This window comes from Panthera pardus, unplaced genomic scaffold (genome assembly GCF_024362965.1).
Source record: "Panthera pardus isolate Hobbes unplaced genomic scaffold, ASM2436296v1 HiC_scaffold_11, whole genome shotgun sequence".
NCBI lineage: Eukaryota > Metazoa > Chordata > Mammalia > Carnivora > Felidae > Panthera > Panthera pardus.
Window position 1 is genome coordinate 35,791,025 of NW_026526666.1, and position 17,533 is coordinate 35,808,557.

The 17,533-nt window shown below is 41.6% G+C and overlaps 1 protein-coding gene across 1 annotated transcript in view; it reads left to right on the forward strand.

The window, feature by feature from the left end:
• The first annotated feature begins 3,395 nt into the window (after nt 1-3,395).
• The window catches only part of CTBS (chitobiase), a 42,737-nt gene continuing 28,599 nt past the window's right edge, over nt 3,396-17,533 (forward strand). Inside the window, exon 1 of the mRNA XM_019413993.2 lies at nt 3,396-4,505. Coding sequence (XP_019269538.2) covers nt 4,338-4,505 — 168 coding nt within the window. The 5' untranslated portion in view covers nt 3,396-4,337. The remainder of the gene's footprint in view (nt 4,506-17,533) is intronic.

Consider the following 17,533-nt stretch of genomic DNA (forward strand, 5'->3'; position numbering starts at 1 on the left):
TACAGTTCTGGAGGCTGGGAAGTCCAAGAGCGAGTCCCTGGCAGATTTGGTGTCTGGTGAGAGCCCACTTCTTAGCTCAAAGATGGCTCTCTTCTCATTGTGTCCTCACAAGGCAGCAGGAAGGTGATGGGACTCTCTAGAGTCCTTTTTATAAGGGCACCAATTTTATTCAGGAGGATGCCTACTTCATGACCTGATTACCTCTCAAAGTCCCCGGCTCCTAGTGCCATCTCCTATTTTCTGTACCCCTCTTAGTCTTTCATGGCTTGCTTCCTTGTTTTGGTAAAACACATTCTCTAGTGGTTGCTTGAGCAAGACTGTATGATAGGTAAATATTTTGACGTTTGAAATGACTTTCCCACTTGACTAATAATTTTAGGTGGAAACCATACTCTTTTAGAATTTCAAATGCATTCCTTCATTGTCTTTGAGCTTCAAGCGTTGCTGTTGAGAAATCTGATGATATTCTGATTCTTGATCTTTTGTGACTTGTTTTTTTTTTTTTCTCTAGAAGCTGTTAGGATCTATTCTTGGCCTTTTCATTCCGAAACCTCAAGTGCTTCAGTCCTGGAAGTTTTTCTTGAATTACTTAATTGATGATTTCTTATCTGCTGGACTGCTCTCCCAATTTTCTTATCTTTCTCCTGGAAGGACATTAGAGAATTTACCCACTCCAGAGAATGAAACCTCCAGACTTCAGTCGAGATGGGAGAGAGATAGTTGCCTAGAGACATAAGCCTGGAGAAATGATCTGCTTGTTAAGCAGCTTTCACCATATTCCCCTTATTTTCAGACAGCCTCTCCCTATTCCCCCTTTACTCTAATTCTTGAGGTACCTCTTGCAGTTCTGGAACATTTTAAGGATTCTGTGGTTTAAACTGGGTTGTTTCTCAGCTTTCCATACTTTTGGGGTTTGGGGTACTTACCTCTCATGCTTTCCAGCTTCCAAAACGAGGTTGCTGTCATCTTGTCCTTGTGGGCTTAAGTTTTTACTGGAGTTTAAGCATGAGAGGAAGCAAAATTAGATGCTTGTATTCAGAACAAATATGTGTATCTTAAAAATCTTTTAGCCATTCACTGGGGGACATGATCAAAAAAGATGTTAACTGCCAGTTGACCCATGAGCTGGACCCAGGTGATTGGAGGCTCCTCACCCGCGCACCTGTCCTTGGAATACAGGTTCCGCTTGCCTTTCCTGCTCCCAGAGGCTGCTCCAAGGACATAACCTTGAGGTGGTGATGTGGTGGTAAAAACATCTGCACGGTATTATGTGCAGGGAGAGAGAGGGAGGCACAGAATCTGAAGCAGACGTAGAGGGCAGCCACAGGGATCCCTTCGTCTTGCTGCTGTCCAAGAGGAGCCTCGTATGTAAGTTCTCTTTGCTGTTCTTAAAACTGCCACCTAGCAACCTGGAGTGGCTGCCTCTGTCTTTGGTCTCTCCCTGCCCTCTGTGCATGGGGGCCGGTTTCAGAGCACCCCAGGAGAGCTCCTGAGACATGAACCTACAGTTGGTGGCAGCCCTCACTGTTTTCCATGTCCCAGCTCATGAGGCACTGACAACCCCCTCTGGCAATCCGGAAGCTGATGCCCCCTTGTTTCAGGTACAAGCTTTAGCTAAAGACCCTGCAGTAGATACAGCAGACTGGGTGCACAGAAAGAATGGCCATCACGAGGCCCAGGTGGGATGGTGTATTGCCAAAGATGCCAAAATTGCCTTTGAAGTACAGTGACACTGCTAATGAAGTGACAGGCTATCCCATGTGTTCTAAACACCCAAGGCAACTGCTGAAAGAATCTGGGGCCATTCACTGGAGTTCCCAACCAGTGAGGGACTGGCCAGTTGATCGTATTGGTCCCCTCCAAGTGAGGGTTCTAAATATGCCCTGGTTTCTGTGGACGCAGCATCTGGCCTGACCCAAGCCATCCCCTGCAGCAATAAAAAACAGGCTGCCACCATAAGGAGATTAGAGAGAGTGAGTGCCATTTATGGACACCTTCATCAGATAGCAACTGGGGTCGGGCGTGGTGGTCACATTTCAAAGGTCATGCTGTATAAGACTGTGCAAAAAAAAAATGACATTAAATGGAGGTTTCATCTCCTCTATAATCCACCAGCGGCAGGGTTGGTAGAAAGAAAACATATTAAGATAGCATGTTAAATTGTTAACAGATAAAACCAGGTGGAATAATACATTTGGATACTCAGTGAGCAGGGCCAGTTGCCCCATATGCCAGACTGGGGACCCCTGGCAAGGCCCCCAACACGAAAAAGGTGTGGAAATGTCGGAAAACAGCCGTTGCCCCAGCTCTCCACCGTGGATCAATATGCTATCTGCTGAGAATGCCAAGCCCCGTCACACCTGGGAAAGGAATGATTTACTGGAAACTGCAACAGGGCATACCGCCAGGGCTGGTGAGTTCCTTCAGATTCCTGGGTGGGGAGAAACTGCCCAGTCTCCACTGGGGTCCCCTTGTCTTGCCGCAAGCCGGACCTGTTGAAATGTACTGTGTCTGAAACAGAACGTACAGCCTGAGAGAGAAGAGAAGATGGGGGTTCCTCTTCTGGCACATCCTGTCCTCGGTCTATCTCGTCACACCTCACAGTACTGCCCCCCAGGGCCAACATGTGTAGTGTGCACAACTAAGTCAGGTTCCTAAAGCTGCCAACCTCCTTCTCCTCAAGGCCAGGTAGACACTGTCTTTCACTGGTATGATTATTTGGCTACTGTCTTTGCTCCCTCCATAGGCCTGGAGGATGGTATAGCATACACAGAAGTCCTTACTAAATTCAGTCAGCACGCCCTGAACGATAGCCAAAAAACCAAAACCAAAACCAAAAAAAAACCTGTCCTTACTGAACACTGAAATGACTCTAGTGAGAAAAACTGTCTTCTTTTTAAAAAAAAATTTTTTAGTGTTTATTACTTATTTTTGAGAGAGAGACAGAGTGAGAGCAGGGGAGGGGCAGGGAGAGAGAGGGAGGCACAGAATCTGAAGCAGTCTCCAGGCTCTGAGCTGTCAGCACAGAGCCCGACACGGGACTCAAACTCACGAACCGTGAGATCATAACCCAAGCCGAAGTTGGACGCTTAACTGACTGAGTCACCCCAAGCAAAACTATCTTCTAAAATAGGATGTCCTTGGACATTATTACTACCTCACAAGGAGGTGCCTTGTGAGGCACCAAAATGTTCTGAGCTCATACCTTATGAGTATGCTAATGTAGATCTTTATCGAATCACATGAGGACACAGGTGAAAATGCCCTGAGTGATCCAACCCCAGGCTAGAAGATTGATTAAATCAATGGCTTGGATCCTAGGGCTCTTAATAGAAAGAGGTGTCACTAATTTGGGGAATTATTGTCTTAATCTGTGTTTTCTCTAACAGGTGCCTGTATTGTTGCTGTGGCATCCTCCTCCAATGCAGCAGATAGCCATCAAAAGAGCCACCTCCACGTTAATGAAACCCCTTGCTCACCCTTCAGGCATGTGAGATTGTAAGAGCCTGTTACTGAGGGTGGCGCATTGGGGAATGTCATCAAAAAGACATGCCCGCCTGCCCGTTGACCTGTGAGCACTCTGAGGCTCCTCACCCGCGCCCCTGTCCTTGGAATACAGGTTCCGCTTGCCTTTCCTGCTCCCAGAGGCTGCTCCAAGGACATAACCTTGAGGTGGTGATGTGGTGGTAAAAACATCTGCATGGTATTATGTGCCTGAGCCCAGTTAGGGCCTCTTGATAAGCTTTTTAAGACGTGGAGGGCAGCCACAGGGATCCCTTCGTCTTGCTGCTGTCCAAGAGGAGCCTCGTATGTAAGTTCCCTTTGCTGTTTTGTTAAAACTGCCACCTAGCAACCTGGAGTGGCTGCCTCTGTCTTTGGTCTCTCCCTGCCCTCTGTGAATGGGGGCCGGTTTCAGAGCACCGCAGGAGAGCTCCCTAACCCGCACCATTCCAACCATGTTGCTCAGTCATCTCTTTCAAAGCCCCCTGCTTCTCATTTGGGGGACTGCTTCCACGTTTATACTGCACGAGGAGTACAAAGGCCACGACACAAAGACAGGTGTAGAGTGCTGAGGGGGTGTCTGTGAGTTTGAGGGAGTGATGATATTTACTTGATTGAGTCAGCAGGTCTGCTGGGGGCATGAGGCACTGGCTTGCCAGGGGAGATGTTCACCACAGCCTTTCTCCTTCACCCGACCTTCATGTCCCCAGTGGCCCAGACTGCTCAGCCCCTCCCACGCCATCACCTCTGCCCTGAGGCAGGGTCTGCCTTGCTGAGAGGCTGGACCTGAGCCACCAGTTGGAGGAACATACTCCTGCCGGGCAGTGACTGCCGTCATGGCCCTGCCGCTGCTCTGTCGCCTGTGCCTCCTCGCCCGCCGGCCACGTGGCATTCCTGGGCTCGCTCTGCTGCTACTGCTGGTGCTGCCACTCTGGGCAGGGGCCCGCTGCCCTTGCCAGGATCCAGCGTTGTGCCAACCCATCCGCCACCACCCTGACTTCGAGGTCAGTGCCTCTCCCCTGCCCCTCCAGGTCCGGTCCTCGTGGCCCTGTAAGAAAAGCAAAACTGAGCCCTAAGAAGAGGTGGTGTGGGTGTAGTCACCCACCTTGACCACTCCCTGAGGGCCTGCCTTCAGCCGATGATGAGGAAACTTGGAGAGGTTGAGTAACCTCCCAGGTCTCACAGTTAGTGCCTGCCCGAAAGAGGCAGGCAGGCATTCAAACCCAGGTCTGACCTCAAATGCAAATTTGTTTCATTGCCCTGCTGTGCCCCTCGGGTGGCACTCTGGGCACACTAGCAAGGAAGTAGGATGATGAGGTATTTCCCAAGCAGCACGTTCCATCGTTTTGCAAGAAAATGAATATTTAGTTTGAAAGAATCTCAGACCTACAACAGTACATTGGAAGGCAGGATGTTCTGCTTACCTTTGCTTTTCCCTATCTACCAGCCCTTTCTGTTAGGTACCTCAAAACAACCCAAGAAGGGCGGTAAAAACCGGTCTTTAATTTTTCCTTTCGCCCACCTAACAATGTCTAAGGCTTTTGGGAACTAATCAAACACCCTTTGGCGGGCAGGATGAAAACCACGTGACACCTAGAGTTTGATGACTCCTGGTTCAACTCCTGTTGAACGAGGAAAGACTTAGTCCTGTGAAAATCAGAAGGAAACCTCCTTTGGAATGGAGTCAGGAGGCCAAGCAGGGGGAGCTCTCACACTGACCACTCCTTATCAACGAGGAGAGCTGGGGCACCTCGCCTGTGGATACCACTCTACTACCCTAGCAGGGGGAAGAAGGGCTTTCTTCCTCCCTGGCAACAGCCCAGCCAATGAGACGTCGTTACAACTTAGCCAATGAAAGGCCACTATACTTCAGACTCCTAGTTTACTCCGATTGACTGTTTTTAACAGCCTTCCTAACTTCTCCTTTTCCTCCATAAAAGAGTACTTTTTTTCTCCTTTGTTCTGTGGATCTGCCTATGGTTTTGCTGTAGCCTGTTTGTCCTGGTTTGCAATTCTCTGCTATTCCCGAAAAAACACTTTTTTTTTTTTTTTTTTTGCTGGTAAAATAGCTGGCAGTTTTATTTTCAAGGTTAATATTACTTAGTGAGCAGAAGTGGGATCTAGAGAAGACCCCCAACAGCTCTGAAGGTGGTGAGCAAATGGGTGCTGGTACCCAGAGAGCCTGGGTTCACTGCTTTCTCACCCACCCTGGGGTTTGAGGGTAAGTTTTATCCTGGATTTCGAGCTCCATGCTTTGTGTTTGAATTCTCCAGGCATTATTTGGGATTTGTTTTAAGGCCTTGGCTTTTGTTTGTTTTGTTTGTTTGTCTTTTTTTTTTTTTTTTCTTTGTATGAGAATACTCATTTGGCCTTTGGTGGGACTCCTGTTTGGAACCAGACTGTTTCTACTGGAACTGTGCTGGCCTTTGGTTTGATTCCTTTTGGAACCAGGCTGTATCTATTAAAACTGCTGTTTAGAAATTTTTCTCTTTGCTCTAGAGAAAAACCTCCATGAAATGGGATTCCAGTCATCAGAATGCTTTGAGGGTGCCCCCCCCCCCCCCCACCAGACTCTGGCTGGTTTTGTTTTAAAACAATGGTCCCTCCCTGCACGCATTTATAACTAAATGGACTGACTTAACCAAAATTTAGAACATCAATGGCTGTTATGGGGAATTTCTATCTCCCCAAACTGGTTTTACTCAAAATTAAATTAGAAAGCTGAGGCTCTAAAACAAAGCAAAAAACTGAATGGGATGCTTATATTAAATTGTACCCTGAGGCTCCCAGATATTTTCAGGATTCTAAGTTTGCCTCTTTGCAAGATACTATTTCTAATCTGAGGCAAACCAACAATTGAAAGGAATCAAAATGGCTTTTGAGGCCCCTTTCCCCTCCCTCTTTGCAGACAGGAATCTCTCTCCCCTCCTTCCTCTCCTGAGCCTGTTAAAACCTTCCTCTTTAAAGTGAAGTCTTTTGAGGATCTAAATAAAACCCAAGTTTCTTATTTTCCCTGGACTAAGACCGAATTGTGTGTGAGTCATGAAGTTTCCTAAAGTGACTGACGACCCCCATAAATTTGCTGAAGAATTTAGCATCGTTTTTCAGACTTAACTTCATTTCTCAGATTTATATTAGTTCACCTGCTTGGTGGTGAGGACCAGGCCAAAGATTGGATGAAACTAGCCCCGAGGTAACATCCTGAAGGGGATTTAGAGAAACCCCTAACTTTTGGCAACAGGGTAGGACACTCACTGGAAATCTCTACCGAGCAATTAGGGTAGCTTTTGTTAAACCTGCTAATTGAAACAAGATTCAGGCTTCCACACAGAAGCCTCATGAACCTGTTCATGACTATTTACAATCAACTCCAAATTGTATTTTAAGAATTTTTTCCTCTTCCTTTAGATGTTGAGTCTACCTGGGTAGCATTTAGTTCTGTTTATTAATGGGCTTACCTGGGATCTTTCTCTTTTAGTTAAAAGGATCAGGATGAAACAGGAAACTCACCATTACAGATTTAGTTAATTTGGCAAATCTGCTCGCTCACATCTTAGACGAATCACCTAAAAGACTGCTAAAATTCTCGATTTTCAACTCCAGCAAATGAAGCCCCCTAAACAAAATGAAAAACAAACAAACAAAAAACAACCCTTAGTTTCTGTTGTTACTGCAGAGAGCCAGGACATTGGGGAAAAAAGATTTTTATGAATTTAAGTGTTGCAAGTACCTTCAGCCTTCTAGTTGGTCTTTCCAATGTCCTCTTAATTCCCAGTGACAGAGCTCCAAGGAATTATAGGGACTCTTCTCAATCCTCCCTCTTAATTGGCTTCAGAGAAACCACTGCCCAGACTGGGAATGAAAATCTCTCTGTTCTTATTGACCCCAGAGCTACACTCTCAGGGTTTAACCCTATTGCTACAAAGCAGTGCCTTAGAGCACTAAAACAGTTAAAATAGTGGGTATCTCTAAAAAACCTCAACAGGATCCTATTTCTGAACCTTTTCCCTTTTGTCTAGGCCCTTGGAGACATACCCTTTTTCTCCTTAGTTATTCCACCCCTATGCATTTATTGGGCTGAGATTTCTTAGATAAGTATCATGCCAAAATATTTCCCAAAAGGGGGAAATAATTCTTGAATTTGACAATAGTAATAAAAGCCAATCAGGGAAATTAAATTAGCTTCTATTGGCTGAGCTACCCTCCTTTTTATGGGCAAAAGCCTCAGTTGACATCGGCAAGATGCACAGTGAACCTCCCATCAAGATTCAAATAGATCTCTTAAACCCTCTCGTATAATTAACACCCTATAAATAAACCTCTCAAGGAGACATCAAGCCCATTATAGGATATTACAAGGCTTGGGGCTTCCTTATCCTGCTCTTGGCCTGTAATACCCCTCTTTACCTATGAGAAAACCCAACGTCTGAGGATGGAGGTTTGTCTAGGACCTGCCAGCAATAAATAACCTTGTTATTCCTTGGCACCCTGTGGCTTCTAACACCCACATGCCACTAACATCAATTCCCACTGATAGCAAATTCTTAAGTGAGTAATTGATCTATGCAGCATGTTTTTAGTATTCCAGCTGGTGAGGATAGCCAATATCTTTTGGCTTTTACTTGGAAAGAAGGGAAATATACCTGAACAGTGATGCCCCAGCGTTTCTTGAACAGTCCTTTTTACTTTTCATGAAACTTAAAAGCTGATTTGGATGTGATAAAGTTTTATGCAGGCTCTATCCTGTTACAATATGTAGACAATTTGCTTTTCTGCTCCTCTTTTCAAACTGCTCCACAGGAAGAATATACCTGTTCAAACTTTTTTAATTTTTAACGTTTATTATTTATTTTTGAGAGAGACAAAGTCACAATGCAAGTGGGTTAGGGACAGAGAGAGAGGGAGACACAATTCAAAGCAGGCTTCAGGCTCCAAGCTGTCAGCACAGAGCACGACGCAGGACTCGAACCCACGAGCTGTGAGATCATGACTTGAGCCAAAGTCGGACGCTCAACCGACTGACCCACGCAGGCGCCCCTTTTTAAATTTTTTTTTTTCAATTTTTAATGTTTGTTTATTTTTGAGAGCGAGAGAAACAGAGAATGAGTGGGGGAGGGCCAGAGAGAGAGGGAGACATAGAATCCAAAGCAGGCTCCAGGCTCTGAGCGGTCAGCACAGAACCAGATGTGGGGCTCAAACTCACAGACCGTGAGATCATGAGCTGAGCTGAAGTTGGTGGCTTAACCGACTGAGCCACCCAGAGGCCCCTCAAACTTTTGGACTTCAAAGGACTTAAAGTCTACAAAGAAAAACTGCAGTTTGCTCAAACTCAGGTTTGATCATTGAGGCACCTGATCTGAGAATAAGGACTACATTTGCATCCAGGCGAAACCCCTCATGACTGCTTGGTGCTGACAGATTACCTTTGAATCCCTGTGGCAATTTATATGAAACTGCTGTGAGTGCAGGTTTTTCATGGTTTACTGACTGATGGTCCTTACCTAAAGGATAAACATGATAAGTAGGATACTGAATATCCTAGTGCAACTCCTTTTGAAGTCCTTGAAACAGCACCTTTATATTTTGTATACTTCAGCCCAACATGCTGACGCCTATGGCTTTACTTGAATTTCTACTGTAGCCAAGGGTAAAACCACAAGCATTTATACTGTTAGTTGGTATGACTTTGGAATATTATGGAAACAATGGGATGTCCTTACTTCCAATGGAAATAGAATTTAAAATGGCTCCTATGTCCAAAATGTATTAGATGCCATATTTTTGTCCCACCTGACTCTTAAGGTTCCTGGGCATTCCAGACTCACTCCCTGTAGGCCAAAGTAATCCACCTCACTGATATTTCTGCCAAAATTGCTACTCTCAAGGAAATCAATAGCCAAACCTCTGCCACAGCTCAATGGGCTGTTCTCCCAAATGATAATTTTGGAAAAATTGGTAAGAGATGCCTAATAGCTGGCCCTAGAGAGGGAAAAACAATATTGGCCCCATAATAATAATTGTTGGCTGCATAAAAATAGAACCCTGGTTTGAACCAAATAACAATCTGGCCTTACCAGAAATTCTAAAATTTCCCGTATTTCCCGTTGTACATGCATTGAACCATGCTGACAGAGGATGGCATTTATGAACCAGTTTTGGTAAAGAAAAGTTAATGAGGCTGTCCAAAGTGCCTACTATCCAGAGAAACCTATTCCTACAAATGGATTTTATACAACCTCCCCTCTCATGGCTAAATGTGTTTTAGTAATGGTTTGTATGTTTTCTCACTGGACCGAAGCTTTCTCTTATAGACAGGCTAATGCTTCTGTTTGAAAAGATTATACCTGGGGAACCCCTCTCAAACTTCATAGTGATCAGGGAACCTGTTTTACTGTTTTACTATTTTACAGATGTGTTTATAATTCTGTGTGGTTTGGCTGGTTTTACAACACTTCCATTGTGCATACCATCTTCAAACAGCACTATTTAGACCCACCTCTCAAAATTTATAGAGATCTTCCAAATACCTTGGCCTAAAGCACTGTTGTTGGTCCCTCTAAATCTCGGATCCACCCACACTGGCACTCTGAGGGTCTCACCCTTTGTAATAGCACAGAATACCCAGTGCACTTAGCCCCTGCCTCCTCTGACCCACAGTTAATAAAAGGAAATCCACTTCAGGATTGTAAAAGCCTAATTGCTTCTGTTAAAGATAACCATACTTTGTTGTTTTTTTAAAAAAATTAATTCCAGTATGATTAGCATATAGTGTTTATTAATTTCAGTTGTACAATACAGTGAGTCAACAGTCCTATACATTACTCAGTGCTCATCATAAGTGTACTCTTAATCCCCTTCACCTATTTTACCCGTCCTCCAATCCCCCTCCCCTCAGGTAACCATCAGTTTGTTCTCTATATTTAACAGGGTTTTTCTGTTTTCTCTTTTTTTCCTTTGTTTCTTAAATTCTACATATGAGTAAAATCATATGGTATTTGTCTTTCTCTGATTTATTTCACTGAGCATTATACCCTTTTTTAAATTCATAGGGAATGGGCTCCTTTGGAGCTCAATGGAGCTCAAGCTCCTTTCCATTGGTTCTCACAAAGTATGCTTCTCTGGGTGGGGCAGGCTGGTGCCTTTCATCAGTTGAACCCAAGTACCTTTCTCTTTGGCTTCCTTCTTTTTCTGGTCATTTTCCTTCACACACTGTAGGAAGCTATCTCAGCTCTTTGAGTGCTTAATATGCTCACTACATGCATTAATTCTCTTGGTAAGAATCTTGCCCTTGTTTACAAAAACGCCAATAACATGCTGGCTAACACTGTAGACTCTTCCAGTTTTGCTATGGTAACGTTTGTGAGGTGTTCTTTTTTGAACAGTGCCCATTCCCTTGATGTCCACAATATCACCTTTCTTGTAGATTCCTATGTATGTGGCTGAGGGAACAACTCCATGTTTTCCAAAAGGTCTAAAGAACATATAGCATGCACCTCTCCTTTTTCCCTTTGTGTTGGTCATTTTGGTGAATTACTGGAAGATGGTTGTTCTGGCTGAAAGGCAGCATTATACCCTTTAGATCCTTCCATGTTGTCACAAATGGCAATATATCATTCTTTCTGATGGCTGAGTAATATTCCACTGTGTGTGGTGTGTGTGTGCATGTGTGTGTGTGTGTGTGTACACACATCTTTTTTTTTTTTTTTTAAGTTTATTTATTTTGAGAGAGAAAGAGCGCACACAAGCATGAACAGGGGAGGGGCAGAGAGAGAAGAAGAGAGGGAATCCCAAGCAGGGTCCATGCTGTCAGTGCAGGGCCAGACACTGGGCTCAGTCCCACAAACTCTGAGATCATGACCTGAGCTGAAACTGAGTCAGATGCTCAACTGACTGAGCCACCCAGGTGCCCCCCACACCACGTCTTCTTTATCTATTGATGGACACTTCGGCTTCTTCCATAATTTGGCTATTGTAGATAATGCTGTAATAAATGTTAAGCATGCACATATCTTTGCAAATTGATGTTTTCATATTATTTGGGTAAATACCCAGTAGTGAAGTTATTGGATCTTATAGTAGCTCTATTTTTAATTTTTTTGAGGAACCTCCATACTGTTTTTTAACAGTGGCTGCATTTCCACTAAGAGTGCATGAAGCTTCCTTTTCCTCCACCACCTCACCAACACTTGTTGTTTCTTAGCTATTCTGACAAATGTGAGGTGATATCTCTTTATGGTTTTGCTTTGTATTTCCCTGATGATTAGCGATGTTGAGCATCTTTTCATGTGTGTGTTGGCCATCCCAATGTTGTCTTTGAAGAAATGTCTGTTCATGTCTTCTGCCCATTTTTTAATTGGATCATTTGGGATTTACGTTGTTGTGTAAGTTCTTTATGTATTTTGGATACTAACTCTTTATCAGATATGTCACCTGCAAATATCTTTTCCCATTCTGTAGGGTGCCTTTTAGTTTTGTTGATTGTTTCCTTCCTTGTGCAGAAGCTTTTTATTTTGATGTAGTCCCAATAGTTTATTTTTGCTTTTTTTTCTTGCCTCAGGAGACATCTAGAAAAATGATGCTATGGCCAGTGTCAGAGAAATTACTGCCTGTATTCTCCTCTAGGATTTTTATGGTTTCGGTCTCACTTGTAGGTCTTTAATCCCTTTTGAGTTTATTTTTCTGTATGATTTGAGAAACTGGTCCAATTTCATTCTTTTGCATGTAGCTATCTAGTTTTCTCAACACCATTTGTTGATGAGACTCTCTTTTTCCCATTGCATATTCTTGCCTCCTTTGTCAAAGATTAATTGTCCGTATAATTGTGTGTTTATTTCTGGGCTATATATTCTCTTTCATGGATCTATGTGTCTATTTTTTGTGCCATACCATGCTGTTCTGTTTTGATTACTACGGCTTTGCAGTATATCTTGAAATCTGGGATTGTGATACCTCCAGTTTCGTTCTTCTTTTTCAAGATTGCTTTGGCTATTTGAAGTCTTTTGTGGTTCCAGAGAAATTTTATTATTCTCTTAGTTTTATGAAAAAATACTGTTGGTATTTTGATAGGGATTGCATTAAATCTGTACATTGCTTTGGGTAGTATGGACATTTTAACAATATTGGCCCTTCCAATCCATGATCATGGAATATCTTTCAATTTTTGTTGTCTTCAGTTTCTCTCATCAGTGTTTTATAGTTTTCAGAGTACAGGTCTTTCACCTCCTTGGATGTTTGTTCCTAAGTATTTTATTATTTTTGGTGCACTTGTAAATGGGATTGTTTTCTTAATTTCTCTTTTTGCTACTTTATTATTAGTGTTAGAAATGTAACACTAATGTTATATTTACATGTAACACTAATGTTACAGTGTTAGAGAAATGTAGTTTCTCTATGTTGATTTTATAGCCTATGATCTTACTGAATTCATTTATCAGTTATAGTAGTTTTTTTGGTGAAGTTTTTAGGGTTTTCTTATATTTAGTATCATGTTATCTACAAGTAGTGACAGTTTTACTTCTTTATTACCAATTTGGGTGCCTTATATTTCTCTTCCTTGTCTGATGGCTGTGGCTAGGACTTCCAGTACTATGTTGACTAAAAGTGGTGAGAATAGACACCCTGGTCTTGTTCCTGATCTTAGGGGGAAAGCTCTCAGTTTTTCACCATTGAATATGATGTTAGTTGTGAATTTTTCTTATATAGCCTTTATTATGTTGAGGTACTTTCCTTACTTTGTTGCCAGTTGAATGGATGTTGTACTTTGTCAAATGCATTTTCTGCATCTACTGAAATGATCATATGTTCTTATCCTTTCTCTTGCTGATGTGATGTATCACAATGATTGATTTGTGAATATTGAACCATACTTCCATTCCAGGAATAAATCCCACTTGATCGTGAGGAATGAATTTTTTTAATGTATTGTTGGATTCAGTTTGCTAATACTTTGTTGAGGATTTTTTTGTGTCTGTTCATCAGACATATTGGCCTATAGTTCATTCTCTCTCTCTCTCTCTCCCTCTCTCTCTCTCTCTCTCTCCCTCTCTCTCTCTCTCTCCCTCTCTCTCTCTCTCTCCCTCTCTCTCCCTCTCCTTCTCTTTTGGTAGTGTCTGTCTGGTTTTGGTATCCAGGTAATGTTGGCCTTATTGAATGAATTTGAAAGCTTTCCTTCCTCTTCTATTATTTGGAGTAGAGAAGACTAGATATTAACTGTTTTTTAAATGTTTGGTAGAATTTACCTGTGAAGCCATCTGGTCCTGGATTTTTGTTTGTTGGGCATTTTTTGATTACTGATTCATGTTCATTGTTAGTGATTAGACTGTTCAAATTTTCTATTATCTTCTTGATTCCATTTCAGGAAGTTATAGGTTTCTAGGAATTTAATCATTTCTTCTAGGTTTTCCAATTTGTTGGCATATAAGTTTTCATAATATTCTCATAATCCTTTGTATTTCTGTGATATTGTTTGTTATTTCTCCTCTTTCATTTCTGACTTGGTGTCCTCTCTTTTTCTTTCTCTTTCTTTCTTTCTTTCTTTTCCTTCCTTCCTTCCTTCCTTCCTTCCTTCCTTCCTTCCTTCCTTCCTTTGATAGTTCTGGTTACAGTTTGTTAATTTTGTTGATCTGTTCAAAGAACTGGCTCTTAATTTCATTGATCTGTTCTATTGTTTTTTAGTTTCCATTTCACTTATTTCTAATCTTTATTATTTTCTTCCTTCTACTGGTTTTGGGTTTTGTTTGTTCTTCTTTTCCTAGCTCCTTTAGGTGTAAAGTTAGGTTGTTTGAGATTTTTCTTCTTTTTAAAAAAAAAATAATTTTTTTTATAATGTTTATGTATTTTTGAGAGAGAGAGTGCAAGCAGGGGAAGAGCAGAGAGAAAGGGAAACACAGGATCTGCAGCAGACTCTAGACTCTGAGCTGTTAGTACAGAGCCTGATATGGAGCTCAAACCAGGAACTGTGAGATCATGACCTGAGCCGAAGTAGGATGCTTAACCAACTGAGCCACCCAGACACCCTCCCCCCATTTTTTAAAAATTTTTATTTATTTTAGAGAGAATGAGAGAGAGAGAGAGAGAGAGAGAGAGAGAGAGAGAGACAGAGTGTGAGCAGGGGAGGGACAGAGAGAGAGGGAGACACAGAATCTGAAGCAGGCTTCAGGCTCTGAGCTGTCAGCACAGAGCCGGATGCAGGGCTTGAACTCATGAACCATGAGATCATGACCTGAGTCAAAGTTAGATGCTTAACTGACTGAGCCACCCAGGCCCCCTCTTTCTGAGAATAGCTTTTGCTCCATCCCAAAGATTTTGGATGGTTGTATTTTCATTTTCATTTGTCTCTATGAATTTTTAAATTTTCTCTATAATTTCTTGGTTGGCCCTTTAATTGTTTAGTAGTATGTTGTTTAATTTTCATGTATTTGTGGTCTTTCCAGATGTTTTCTTGTGGCTCATTTCTAGTTTCATAGCATTCTATTCAGAAAAGATGCATGGTATGACTTCTATCTTTTTTAATTTATTGAGATTTGTTTTGTGGTCTTACCTGTGATCTATCCTAGACGATGTTCCATGTGCACTTGAAAAGGATGTGTATTCTGCTGTTTGAGAATGGAATTGAGTATATCTATTAGATCTATCTGGTCCAATGTGTCACTCAAAGCCACTGTTTCCTTGTTGATTCTGTTTAGATAATCTATCCATTGATGTAAGTAGGGTATTAAAGTCCCCGCCTATTATTGCATTACTATTGATTACTTCCTTTATGTTATTTGCTGCTTTATGTATTTGGGTGCTCTCTTGTTGGGTGCATAAATGTTTATATTTGTTATATCTTCTTGTTGGATTGTCCCTTTTATTATTATATAGTGTCTTCTTTGTCTCTTGTTACATCTTTTTTTTAAAGTCTTTTGTCTGATATAAGTATTGTTACGACAGCTTTCTTTTCTCTTCCATTTTCATGATAAATGCTTTTCAGTCCCTTCACTTTCAATCTGCATGTCTTTAGGTCTAAAATGTGTCTCTGTCACCCTATATCTTTTGATTGGAGGCTTAAGTCCATTTACATTCAATGTAATTATTGATAGGTATGTCCTTAATGCCATTTTGTTACTTGTTTTACCCTGTTCCTATGTAGTTTTTCTCTGTTCCTTTTTTCTTTTACTGTCTTCCCCCAGTTTTCTGGCTTTCTTTAATGATATACTTGGATTCCTTTCTCTTTATTTTTTGTATATTTCTGGTTTTTTATTTGGTTGATCTGGTTACCATTAAGTTTATTTATAACATTTTTAGGCATATAGCAGTCTATTTTAAGTGGATAGTCACTGAAGTTTGAATCCATTCTGAAAGCACTAAATTTTTACTCCTCTCACCTCCATGTTTTAGGTATATGGTGTCATACTTTACATCCTGTTAGTTTGTGAATCCCTTGACTGATTTTTATAGATACACTTAATTTCACTGCTTTTGTGCTTCCTGCCTTTTAATTTTTTTTTTAATTCTTAAATTTTATTTAAATCTAAGTTAATAATAGTGTAATAATAGTTTCAGGAGTAGAATTTAGTGAGTCATCACTTAAGTATGACACCCAGTGCTTATCCCAACAAGTGTCTTCCTTAATGCCCATTACCCATTTAGCCCATCCCCCTCCAGCAACCCTGTTTGTTCTCTGTATTTAAGAGTCTCTTATGGGTTGCCTCCCTTTCTATTTTTATCTTATTTTTCCTTCCCTTTCCCTGTGTTCATCTGTTTTGTGTCTTAAATTCCACATGAGTAAAAACATATGACATTTATCTTTTTATGACTGACTTATTTTGTTTAGCATAATACACTCTAGTTCCATCCATGTTGTTGCAAATGGCAAGCAAGATTTCATTCTTTTGATCACTGAGTGATATTCCGTTGTATTTATATACTACATTTTCTTTATCCATTCGTCAGTCAATGGGCATTTGGGCTCTTTCCATAATTTGGCTATATTGATAGTTCTGCTATAAACATTGGGGTGCATGGCTTCCTGCTTTCCTTGCTCTTCCCTATGGTCTTTCCTTTCCACTCAGAGTTCCCTTGAACATTTCCTGTGGTGCTGGGTTAGTGGTGATGAATTCCTTTAACTTTAACCTTTGTTTGGGAAACTCTCCTTCTATTCTAAATAATAGGCTTGTTTGATAGGATATTCTTGGTTGCAGATTTGTCTCTTTCATCACTTTGAATGTATCATGCCACTCCCTTCTGGCCAGCCTGCAAAGTTTCTGCTGAAAAATTAGCTGATAGCCTTATGGGATTTCTCGTGTATGTAACTGTTTTCTCTTGCTGTTTTAAAAATTCTCTGATCATTACTTCTTGCCATTTTAATTACTAGGTGTCTTGATGTGGACCTCCCTGGGTTGGTTTTTTGGGGGACCCTCTGTGCCTCCTGTATTTGGATATCTGTTTCTTTCCCCAGATTCAGGAAGTTTTCAGCTAGTATTTCTTCAAATACATTTTCTGTTCCTCCTGGGATCCCTATAATGTGAATGTTATTATGCTTGATGATATTGTTGATTTTCCTTAATCAATCTTTCTTTCTTTCTTTCTTTCTTTCCTTCTTTCTTTCTTTCTTTCTTTCTTTCTTTCTTTCTTTCTTTCTTTCTTCCTTCCTTCCTTCCTTCCTTCCTTCCTTCCTTCCTTCCTTCCTTCCTTCCTTCTCCTGGTCAGCTTGAATGCTTTCCATTACTCTGTCCTCCAGGTTGCTGATCCAGTCTTCTGTTTCCTCTGGTTTACTATTTATTCCCTCCAGTGTGCTTTTTAATTTCTGTTATTGAGTTCTTCATGTCTGATTGGTTCCTTTTTTCTTTTTTTTTTTCTTTTTTTTTTAAATTTTTTTTTCAACGTTTTTTATTTATTTTTGGGACAGAGAGAGACAGAGCATGAACGGGGGAGGGGCAGAGAGAGAGGGAGACACAGAATTGGAAGCAGGCTCCAGGCTCCGAGCCATCAGCCCAGAGCCTGACGCGGGGCTCGAACTCACAGACCGCGAGATCGTGACCTGGCTGAAGTC